The 12782-nt window shown below is 34.1% G+C and overlaps 1 protein-coding gene across 8 annotated transcripts in view; it reads left to right on the forward strand.

Annotated features, from left to right (window-relative positions):
* LOC110460945 overlaps positions 1-11345 on the forward strand; it is a 223465-nt gene extending 212120 nt beyond the window's left edge. For 7 of the 8 annotated variants that reach the window (XM_021514194.1, XM_021514220.1, XM_021514211.1 and 4 more), the window contains exons 6-10: positions 1370-1449; positions 3549-3803; positions 6349-6474; positions 6691-6843; positions 7186-11345. In XM_021514194.1, the coding sequence (XP_021369869.1) occupies positions 1370-1449; positions 3549-3803; positions 6349-6474; positions 6691-6843; positions 7186-7583 (1012 nt within the window). In that variant the 3' untranslated portion in view covers positions 7584-11345. The remainder of the gene's footprint in view (positions 1-1369; positions 1450-3548; positions 3804-6348; positions 6475-6690; positions 6844-7185) is intronic. The other variant, XM_021514184.1, reaches the window with a different exon arrangement.
* The last annotated feature ends 1437 nt before the right edge of the window (positions 11346-12782 follow it).

Below are 12782 nucleotides of genomic sequence, written 5' to 3' on the forward strand. Positions count from 1 at the left end.
TGTTTTATTCGTTATATATAACATGTTTTATACGTTATATATAACATGTTTTATTCGTTATATATAACATGTTTTATACGTTATATATAACATGTTTTATTCGTTATATATAACATGTTTTATACGTTATATATAACATGTTTTATTCGTTATATATAACATGTTTTATACGTTATATATAACATGTTTTATTCGTTATATATAAAAGGTTTCATACGTTATATATAACAGGTTTCATGATATCTTTGGACAGTTGTGACTGATACCAAACTCAAACGTGTATCAGCTTCTATTTATGATACAAAGATAATGGAGTCTGGAAAGTATCTTGGAAATTCTTCAGATATATACGTGTACCATTTTACCATCTTAATCTTAAAGTTGCGGTGTCATACATGTTAAAGTAAAAATTCGTATGCGTTCTACTTGTAATATACAATTCAAAACTTTTAGTTTAATTTGCTTTTGAAACAGAAGCAATGTTAAAAACTTCAGCACGTGAACAGATATAAGATGCACAGCTTGCCGTTCTTACTATTGATTCCGTGGTTAGACTTGTTACATAAAACGACAATTACAATGATTACGTACTTTATTAATATATGGCACTTTATAGTATATTCGGTTCAGCGTTAAGTCATACAATTCATTAGTATATACATTGTACCCATTGATATGTTTATAAATGATTTTTGGAGTAAACATCTGAGTCGAAACTACGACCTAGTTTATACCAGAAATAAACTCGAGGGATGCGGCTCTTCCTCTATTCAGAGGAATTCTTTTTGTCTGCTTTCCACATGACTTGCAAAATCTATTTTTTTCTGAAAATATATTAAATGAAGGTCTAAGGGGGTGATATGTGTTCCTTCTTTTTCACTTTGAGTTCCTGCGTGTTTATCCCAGTCCCTAATCAGGTCACCGTGTCTCTGTAACGCATTTGAGGACTCTTGAAATGCAGCCATATAAAGTATAAGGATCTCATCCTAGTGAGAAGATGTATACGGACAGTGTAAGGATCTCATTCTAGTGAGAAAACGGGCAGTGTAAGGATCTCATCCTAGTGAGAAGATTGTTTGTACAGTGTATGGTAATCTGACCGTACTTATGTTTGTACTGTGTATGCAAATCTGACCGTACTTATGTTTGTACTGTGTATGTAAATCTGACCGTACTTATGTTTGTACAGTGTATGAAAAGCTGACCGTACTTTTATTTGTACAGTGTATGCAAATCTGTCCGTACTCATGTTTGTACTGTGTATGTAAATCTGACCTTACTTATGTTTGCACAGTGTATTTAATCTGACCGTACTTATTGTTGCGCAGTGTATGCAAATCTGACCGTATTTTTGTTTGTTGTTTTACAGTTGTGAGAAGGACAGCCGGTGTACTAAAACAAAGAGCAATGGTACATTCGACAACGTGTGTGGGGGCAGTAGAGTGAAAGGTAAGTAACAGCACGTGACCGACACCATCCACAGGTGATCACACTCTACATTCTATTACAAAGTTACAGCAAAAGTTCACGAAAGGTATACTTGCTTGCTTGGACGAAACATCTTAATCAATTGAGGACATTCTCAAACACGTTGGTTCATATTGTGTCTTTTCCATTTTGGATGACTAGAGTAAGTTAGATCTTCTGAAGACAGTTCATTTTTACTTTATCAAAATAGTTTTTTTTTAATAATTTACGTATTGCTTTTTAATGTAAGAGAAGTTACGTGTTGTACGTTAAGGAACAATAGGACCATCCTTAAGTTAACAATAGGACCATCCTTAAGTTAACAATAGGACCATCCTTAAGTTACATATAACAATAGGACCATCCTTAAGTTAACAGTAGGACCATCCTTAAGTTATAATTACCGAACATGTTTTATCTCGGTGTGGACAGTGTACCGTCTGTTGGTGTATGTATGTGGTCTGAAAACGTCACTAATACAAATAAAAAATAAACAAATTTGGTGCTAATACATTTTACAATATATACAAACAACATATTGTTTTAATAGTGTGATTATTTACAGGAATGTTTGTAAGTGTGGAGTGCGTGTGTTCAGTTTAGATATATCACATTATAAACATCGACTGAACTACAGATCAATGTAATTAAAGTGAGAGATATCGGGAAGTGGCCCTGATCAATGTCATTTAATCTAACTAGTCAGCTGTAGTGGCGCTAGTTGTACAGATAAAATTGGTCGTCTCTAGTAGTGTTAGGTCTATTAATCAATGTTATACTATTTAAAAGTTTTATTTATGAATAGAAAACGTACATAGCTCCAAGTAAATTGTCGAATATAGCGATGCTCTCCAATGCAGAATATATATATATTTGTGTTAAAGAATAATATTTGAATATGGCCGATAAATTGGATAAATTGGCTCGATGAAAAGAAGTTATTTAAAATCAAAATGCAATGTAAGCGTAATTTTGCAATGTTGAAAACTCATTCATTAAACAAAAGTGAAATGATAGCTGAGGTTTTACGTGTATGGAACTAAATTCCCTGTCCTGGAAAATTGGATTGAAGCTTCAAATGATAAAGATCTTTTTGTTTGAAACAGTTGAAAGGTTATGTAGAAACGTGAATAAGAGAGAGTGATTTCACCACCTCTAAAGCTCCGTTAATGTACACCTCTAATGCGCCTCACATCTGGTTACTGCGAAACCAAGAGTTTTACCAAACATCCACTTAGAATCATACGTGTTCATCCCCTTCCTGTCTTTAATTGAGCCGTGTATATTCCCAAGGCTCTCGAATTCAACAAGAACGATGAAAGCGAAGAGATACAATATGAAGCGAAAATAATCAATCTTTTTAGCTTTGAGAGTTTAAGAAGATGGTTTTTCTTCTTCATCGTTGCTAAAACGTTCTTGAGTGATTTACTCCGGTCTGTGCCGGGTTGCTATGGCAACTGCTTGTGTTTTAAACCAATGAGTGGTTTTGACAACTGTCAGTTGAAACGAGGGTATTGAAATCTCGAGAAACGGCTGCGGGTGAGAAATGTAACTAGATAATGAAAGGTTTCCAGGCAATGTTATGGAATATGAAAACGATTTACATAAGCGATTGCATGCTGAAAACACATGAACGCTAGTTGGTTTCATTTGATAAACACCCTTATGAAGAGGATGTAATGCGTCAACACTTAAAAACAATGGAAATAGTTTGTTATCATCTAGCTTTAAAAATCTGTAATTACTCGTATACTTTCATATCTGAAATAGTTTTCAAAGCATGAATTACATTATTACGTAATACAAAAATACTTTTTTTTAAAGTAGCATCTTTACAACCTTTGATTATATTCAGAAAGACTTTGTTCGGTTTTTAAGCAATATATAATATAGTTTTGTGTGTAATATGCATGCTTTTTCTCTCCTAAATATTGATGAATACCCACTTGCTATAAGTATAAACCCTTAAAAAAGTCAGTTTTTTCACGTTTGGAAATTAATTTAAAAATATTTTGCATACAACAAAACTGTTTCTTTAATGACGATACATTATTATGATGTCCTCTTTCCCTTTCTTACAGATGTCGCAAAATGTGAGAATGCGACAGCTGAAAATACTAATGGAGATGACCAGGGCTTTCTCGGTACTGGGGCAGTCATTGGGCTCGTTGTCGGATCCGTCGTGGTCATTCTTTTCATCATTTTCATCTTCATCTGTCTCCGACGTCGACGACAATCACGAAATGTAGAGGATCCACTGACTGAAGACCAATTTAAAAAGTTAATGGAACGAATAATTGAAAAATCGGATGAAGAAGAGGCGTATTGTAAGAAAGGTAGGTCCTGTGTGTTAACTTGTAAATGGTCTAAACAGTAATGAGTAAAGTAGTAGAGAAAGGTTATTAAATGTCAAGTTGAGGTTGCTAATAGCAGACGCTTACCATATTATAAAAACAGCAGGACCCGCTGGTTTATTTAATGATTTCGATAGTTCGATAATGAGGAAATATATTGTTCATGTAAGAATTATTTGACCTGATCGATGAGATGTGAGGGGGTTTAACGATACTTTGTACATAAAATTACTTTCATCATAAAAATGTAAGAGATGTTTTAGCTGAAACAGGAAAACAAATGATATGAGAAAATATTCATCACTGTTGAACGCTGTTAAATCTACGAAGTTTTTATGTCTAAATTATTCAACTTGAAAATCAGCTATGCGTTTTCTATTGATAATGAGTGTTTATATGTATGGTGAAATTAGATACATATCCGTGTCTGTCATAGTAATTTTAAAGATGCCATAACAACGAATTTAGTTTCAAATTTACAAAGTTTGTAAAGATAAACTACCCGACCATAAAACCGGAACTTATCTTTATCTATAAAACACGACACGTCACGCCAGCCATGTTTTTTGTGACGCTAGTGAGCGTTATGTGAAGTAGATATCCCGTATGTAACTTATTGTTTAAACATGACTGTATTGTATAATGTTCTGCTAGCTTTTATAACGAACACTATTCGACCTCGACCGAAAATATTGTATGCTTGAAAGAAATTACGAAAAAAGAATTTATTTAAATACCTGTACTTTGATGAGGCTTATGTACATCTGTCAATGTTTGTACAAGAAGACGCTGCTGTACAGGTGTCTGTAGCTTACCTGTACTCGTACTGGTCAGGTGAGAAGAGGCTGTGACATTAGAGTAGTAAGGTGGACACTACAATGACTAGATTACATACCCAAACAATACGGGCGTGACTAATGATAGAGAGTCAGCGTAGGAAACATCATTGTAAGCTAGCGTGCCAGACGTCATCAGAAGTTTATGTAGGTAAATCGTAGGCTACTTGAGATTAGATATCCAGTGATTCGTACATAATTATAAGACTGTCACTTCTGGAATGCTTTTGCCCCTAGCGTGATCGGTTCATGATCGGTCCACATACGTAACGTAAGATCTTATTTACTCAAGTACTTCACGAACAAGATGTTGTGAAATCATTTTTAGGAACCGTAGATTTATTTTATAGTTAGTTTTATAGTAGATATATTTTATAAAGCATTTCGGAAATGTAAATGACTTTGAGATAAAAATCTGATTGCAGGTTATTTATCTCATAGGTGTATCATAAAGCAATTTTCTTAACGTCTATTTTGAGAGGTAATGCCCCACGTCTAAACAATATAATTAAAGCAACACTTTCATCAGAATTTTATTTTGAATTCTGGCCTCTGAAAGTGATTTAGAATATGTTAATAATTATGATAGGTATTAGGTAATAATATAATATGAAGTTTACACGTGAAACGGATCTGAATAAGTTACAAGTAATTCATATATTCCTACAGGCCGTCTACCAATCATACTTTTATCTGCGAAATATCTGGTGTACTTTTATTTCCTTTAGCTATGACATTGTTTCGATAACTGATGATCGATCAATAATCATATACAAGTTGATACTGATTTTTTTCGTACATTTGTACATAGTGTTTTGACTGTGGTTCCTCCCGTATAAAGTAAAATTATCCCTTATATACTGTCATATAATTGCCGCTGTAATATCTGTATTTGTTAAACATGAAATAATTCAGTAAAATTTAGGTAGCATTATATTTTGCTGGACTTGAACTAGATTAACATTGACATGGTATGATGGTAGTTTGCGCTTGTTAACCCCACTTTTAGTAAAACATTTTGACTTCAGATTTTCCCAAACGTTGTAACCTAAGTTGATTTTACATTTTCGTTTTTTAAGGTATTGGCGGATTTATTTCCTTTGATGTGTCCCGGAAGTTATTTTGTTGCTTTGTTGGGCGCATACTTTATTGTGTCGCCTAGAGCAACCAAACTTGGGTCATAGGTGTATCATGGGATGTATAGCTGAATGCATTACACTCTTTAATAGTATTTCAACGATTTCTGTATTTTTTGGCTAAAAACCTCAAATTTCTGGACTTAGTAAAAAAAACTCAACGTTATGGCTCTTTCTGACAAAGTATAAGAGCTAGACCGACCAAACCTCAATCATACATGTATCATGGGAAGTAGAGCCTACTACTCTAAAAACATGTCATGGATTTCTGCACTTTTTCGGATAAAAACCTGAAACTTCTGGACTTTAAAAAAAAATGTTATGATTTTGCGTTTAGGTCCGTTTCCTTATGTACTATGTCAAATGCTTATTATATTGACAAAGCGGGACAGGCGACACATATAATTAGGCGTAATTCTTATTATTTACTAGCCCTGTATTCAACTTGTCCTTTCTTGTTTTCACCCTTATTACTGTTTTAATATATATTTACTTGCCCTATATTAACCTGGTCTTGGCCTGATGATTCACCTTGTTCTGTCTTATTTTGACCAGTGCTGAGTGCGTCGTTTCGGGAGATTGAGGACAGGATAGATCGCCAGAAGTGGTCTCTTGCCCAGGAACTGTTCCGGAATCACTACCAACCCGCCATGTATGAAGTTATCGTCGATAAGTACAAAGGTACGAAACTAGCGCGGGGCTGGAAATGGATTACTCTACTGTATTTCTCAGTTTTGCACAACGTTTTACACTAATTTTAAGTCTTGTGTCTTTGAGTATATTTTCGAGTTTCTTACTCTTTAACATCAGTGGTATCTTTAGATGTTTTACAATTTGTTTGCATTATCTTTCGGACAGTGGTTGTTTTATTCTGCATACTTGTATTTCTACTTTTAGACAAGGAATGTAAGTTTGCCGTGAATGGCTACCTTCAGGATTGGCGGGAATACATGGGAGAGACAGCCCAATCTGTGCAGTTCTTGTTTAGATGTCTTAAACAGTGTAGGCGGGAAGATATCGTGTATGAAATCTGCAACAAGTTCAGAGAAGGTACCTACCATTATTTAAAAAACTTAACATTCTATTATTATCTTATTGTTTAGATGTATTTGTAATTTTATACATTTGTACCTATATACCTACATACAAATTTTATAATTCTATTAACCTACATACAAATTATATAAATATATTAACCTACAAACAAATTTTATACATACCTGCATACAAATTTAAATATTATTGGAAGCACTTAAGTATAACTACCGACGCAATACAGTATTAGTCGGATTCCTACTTCTTGAATGTCATTCTTAAAAAGTTCTCACTACTTCTTACATGAGTGAGTATTTAATATAATGTATTATGCTTCATGACATTTATTCTAAATAGTTGACTCTCATTGCACAGGCTACCCCGAAGTGGTAATTGACGCAGAAGCACAACTAGAGAATGGGGTGGTGAAGAAGCGAAAGCCTAATTCGAAATACAGCAACGGAATCCTATCGACTCTATTTCCGTGCTCGAGCTGTGGCAATCACAGGCAACACGGAAACGCAAACAAGCAGGAAAACAATGAAACAAAAGACAAACTTCTAAACCTGGAGTCGTCGCCGTCTAAAGAGGAGAATATGTGTGGAAAAGACGTCGACCTGCAGCCCCACGATGCCGGTGCTATTTATAGAGAAAGGCCTAGTCCAAGTGCGCCGGTCATAGACGAGGCAGGTCACGTGCACGTAGTTGTTCCGTTCAATCGTGCTATGTCCTTCCCAATACAGGCCAGTTCGTGATCACGTGACACTGATTACCTTAGTGGATCACGTCATATGATAATATCAGAAAGGCGACCGTTTCTATTGTGTTCAACGTTTCATTCATCTGATATAGTGGATCAAAGATCCTAGTAGAACTCATAACTAAGGTGTGGAAGTTGTTCTGACACTCAGCACACACCCGTACATGTGATGGCGGTCGTCTTTGTGTGTGTATAGCAAAAACAAATATCAAAAAACCTGTATGGTATTTGTTAAGTGACAGAAATTAGATGACGCTTTGGCCTGGACAAAACAAAAAAACCGAATGGAAATTATTCCGAAATTTTAAGACCAAAATACATGACAAGACATTTGTTCTTAAAACGCAGTAATTGATTATAATCAAGATGATCTTCACTATCGAATCAATAGGTGAAACATCTTACGAGACAAGGTTTATTCCTAAGTCCAGTAACAATCACGCAACTCTATTTCAAAACACATGAAAAAAGAGAAGATTACGTATATTGCAACATAGAAAAACTTCAGTGCAATGTGAAATATGCTATAAAGGTGTATGTTCTGTATTCGTTTCAGTTTCATGTTTAATTGAGAATAAGTGTTTGGTTTTACAGGCGGAAAACTATACTAGTATGAGAGTACGTGAAACTTTCAATATCCTAGTTTGATGGAGAACTTGTAAAGTTGTCGTTGGCATGTAACATGCCACAGTCGAGGATATTAAGTATCATCACTGAGGTACTGATGATTATGAACTTGAGCAATTGAGTGTAAGAATGCGTTTCAATGAATATAAAGATTGGATGGACATGTGTGTGCTTTATTGCACCTTTTAAAACATTATGTATAGCTTCTGGGATCAAGTAATGAATCTTATTGTGTGAAATGAATATTTTTATCATGAACCTAAATGTCGGTTTTGTAATATAGGTAATGTACTGGAGTAAGTCGTATGTCTGTTACTGTTTTTTTTTATAGATTATCAATTCGTTTTCATCTTTAACACGTGACTTTTTTTACGTCCTTGGATATCGACATGTGCTCAATTAGGATGTCAAATGTAAGCAGTGACGAGGAATTAGAACAATAAGGATAACAAAGGACTGTGAATAGTCGGTGTAAAATTTACTGGCTGTTCATGACCTCTTGTTACACATGTATGTGTGTCTGAGAATTCAATCTTCAAATCTTGAATCTTGCTATAACAAAGGACTACCATAGGTATAACACAGGATTGTAAAAACTGGTATAACACAGTGACTCACTTTTCATACATTAGTACATAGTATTACATCTGGGATTTGCAATACTTATCATACAATAGGAAATAACACTTATTTATCATTATCAAAATAAGACTAAATTTCCATGATATTATCTCCTTATATCTTTCATGGTCCCCAGAAAATGTCAATTGATTTTCTTCCTTTTTTTAAATTTTAAATTTATATTTTAAATTTTGAAAACATTTTTGACAAAATATTGACAAGTATAACGATTTTTCTATTCAATTCATCAAATGTTATATAATGCAAAATTTCAGTATATACATGGAACCTGTAATTGACAAGGGCTTCATTATATGCCAATGTTTAGATCGGTGTTGACGAAATACTGGAGTGTTTAAAGGTATATAAAGGTAAAATAAAATAAGGTATATTTTTTTTTTAATGTAGATGTTATTCTTTTGATGTAAAATTCCATGTGTTTGATCGAAATGAAATAATAAAGTTTCATTGTTAGAGGTATGTTTACATACAAGTCGACTGAAATAGTTCGCATTCGAAATATTTTACTTCAGAATCAGGAAAAAAGAAACAAAATATTCACAGCAATTTCTCTAACACCAATTCAAACTGGTTGAATCGTTCACCCCTAATGTTTCTTTATGGACTATTTCGAGCTGTGAATTGGAAGAGTTCAAATGTGACTTTAGGTGCGAGTGTTGAAACAGCTACCTGTGTACCAAAATTTCTTTCAGCTAATATAGAATTGGATTTTATCCATTAATTCACTCCCACTGTAATGATATGTATAATTAAGGCAGAACCTATGGAGATATCATGTTTGTGGTACATTACATTCGTAACTGGTATTTACAGCCCGTTATCTGCCCTAATTAGGAATGATAACCCAGTAATAATCCTAAACCCTGACAAGACCATTTCATATCTTCTCGTGCGATTGGCATTTGCCTGACGTTGTCATGGAAACTAAACGTAATAACCTGTCATTTCAATATGAATGTGTCGCTTATCCCGATGTCTGGGCGGTTAAATATCACGTGAGATATAACGGTTTCCTGAAAGACTTTATCGTGCATCATTTACCTGAAATATAACTATTTGTAAATATGGTGTCGTTAGAAATATTATTTACCGCAATTTATGCTTATCTGCATTTTCACTCAGATAAACGTTTTTGTCAGGTGCTGTAGTCGAAGTGAAAGGAGAGGATGCACGGGCATCCTTGAAGCCGTTATTATATAAACAAAAAAAGGTTTCGTTTTGTATTCGACTTTTGCTGATGTGATGGCAGATTGTTCTATTTTATATTTTAATAAGCCTACTCAAAGTTGTGAGAAAAGATTTTAATTACTTTTGCTTACAGATCAAAATTGATTTTCAAAATGTGTAGAATTCCATGAAATTTTTGTTGGAAATTTCAAAACGAAACAATTAAAAAGAAGTATTCGCAATATTCGACAGAGGCTATTGGTAGTTGCGTATTATTAAAAAAAAAAAAATGTTCATACTGCAATATATTTGTTTGCTGAATATTAATATAGTTGTATTTAATGCAAATGTCTAAATCCAGAAACTGTTCATGAGTTTATTTCATTTATGTAGATGTCATTATGCGTTAGTTTATTATATTTAGTCTCACATTCCATCAAACAGACTTAATCATTTATATATAATCAGTCATATGTTAGTTACATAGTTTATATCTAATAACATAGATTTTATTTCACTGTTATGAATATCTTGCCTCGTAGCAATTGCACTGTGTTCCATTGCTTGCCAATCACCGAATCTACTTTAAGGTCCAATGAAGTGTTTATTTTCCATGTGATCATAATCTCTAGTGACGAGGAGAGGCAAACAATTAGGTGCATGCAAATAATTCTGTATGCGATTAGTATATATTCCTATGGATCTTTAATGCATTGTACGACTAATTCCATCCCTCAGTGACTCGGTGACCGGCTTAGCACACTATTATCATCACAATAAGAATTTTGCTGTATTTTTCTCTATTTTTCCACACCGACGTACATTGTATTAATGTATTCCCCCTTTAGTCCCAATATCACAATCACAAATGTCAATCTCGTTATAGTCTACCACTATCAACCCATACCCTTTGTTGTATGTCGAGACCATTATATTCCATTCTATTCATTTTTTTTATAATTTAATCAATTATACACTAAAATTTATCTGAAATCTACAATATCTTCTGTTTTGAAAAGATTTAATCTGAGATGTGGTTTCTGCTATGTTGCTGTACGAATCAAATAGTTGTCATTGTAACTCTACTAAAACTCGTAAAATCGCTTTTTTCATATTTTGTATTTTTGCGTACGACGTCATCATGTGGTGCGTACTTGTGATACTATAATTAATGAAATGCTTATTAGCTATGTATACAAAATTATGGATTTATTTGTTTTCCTTACATGTAATGTGTACTATATTACTTGCATTTTGTCCCATTGTTGGGGAAAAGCGATGTTGGTTTATGAATTAGCCAAATAAAACATATTTTTTGATTTACTGTTGTTTTAGTTCTTTTATGTAACCTACATGAACAGCATGTATTTGAATAATGCATTCTGTATTGTCTGGAGTTACAATACAATTATTTTATTCTCACTATTAACACAGTATAGTGTTGATGCTTAGTGAATTACATCTGTACCTGTATGTAATAATTGACAAACAGTGATTAACATGTACGTATTGGTACAATAGTATAAGTGGTTGGTATTCGGCGAATTATAGTATTATTCAGGATAGATATTAGAAAGTTTAATACAGTTACAGACCTATCGATATTCTACGACGGTAAAAAATTAATACCGAAAATATCTGAAAACAGTTTGGCGTAGGTGAATTTTATGCAACACTAGGATTCGCATAACTTAACCCATAACGTTTCGATGACTAGTGCAGCTTGCACTGGCTCTGCCAGCTTCATAAGACGAATGAGAAGTGAAGTGTAGATATACCTAGTTAGTGCCCTATAAACCATTGCATGTCTTAGGCAGTAGTGGTGCAAAGCGTGACTTAAACGCCTTCGTTAGATCGTGAACAAAGCTCGTTTCCTGGTTGTTCATTTGTCTGATGATGCTGATCACTATACACCAACGTGTTACAAGGTAAATGCTACACGAACGTCAATACAGTAGAAAAAACACAAACGTGGAATACCGAAGTGTCCATCAACTACTCAATCCTCGATACTCCAGGGGTTACGCTCACTTTCGCTCTCTGCATCCCTGCAACATGTCAAAGCAAAACTGAAGGCACACGACTGGCTATTTGATTGGTCTCGGTAAACAAAACCGGACTAATCGCTAAGTCTGATATATTTCACTTGAATATTACAGAGGAGCAACACCCGACTTCAAAGCCAGTCAATTTAACCGTAACGCGACCGACAGATTATTTTGATGTGCATCAAAGAATCAAACTGATCTCGTCTCATCAACAAAATGGTGCACATTGAGCCTACGATTTTGCTTTAACATATTCCAGGGGTAAAGAGAGCGAAAGTAAGCGTAACCCATAGAGTATCGAGGACGAGACTGCTCTCATTTTACCGTAGGTGGCTTACATAAAGCGTAGGTTATAAATCTGACTCATTGGCTGAAACTGCATCGTATATCAATGTAGATTCAATGGGTTAAAACATTGAGAAGACATGCTTGTAAAGTTAATTGTTTTCAACTACATTTAGCTACGCTCGGAATTATTTGGAAGCAGACCTTAGTTATAAAAAAGGTAGCCAGTCATTTAGGATGTGTAGGGAATCTATTTAAATTTGCTTCTATTTCGTTATCATATTTGGTTGTTTTTTTTTATCTCAAACTGTTCTTAGTTTGTAATCGTGGATACAGCTTACTGTTGTAACCCACCCTAACTATCTATCTACAGGAACACGCAGAACCACACAATATATTTCTATAACAAAAAAGTGCAAAAATCA

Source organism: Mizuhopecten yessoensis, unplaced genomic scaffold (genome assembly GCF_002113885.1).
Source record: "Mizuhopecten yessoensis strain PY_sf001 unplaced genomic scaffold, ASM211388v2 scaffold1379, whole genome shotgun sequence".
NCBI lineage: Eukaryota > Metazoa > Mollusca > Bivalvia > Pectinida > Pectinidae > Mizuhopecten > Mizuhopecten yessoensis.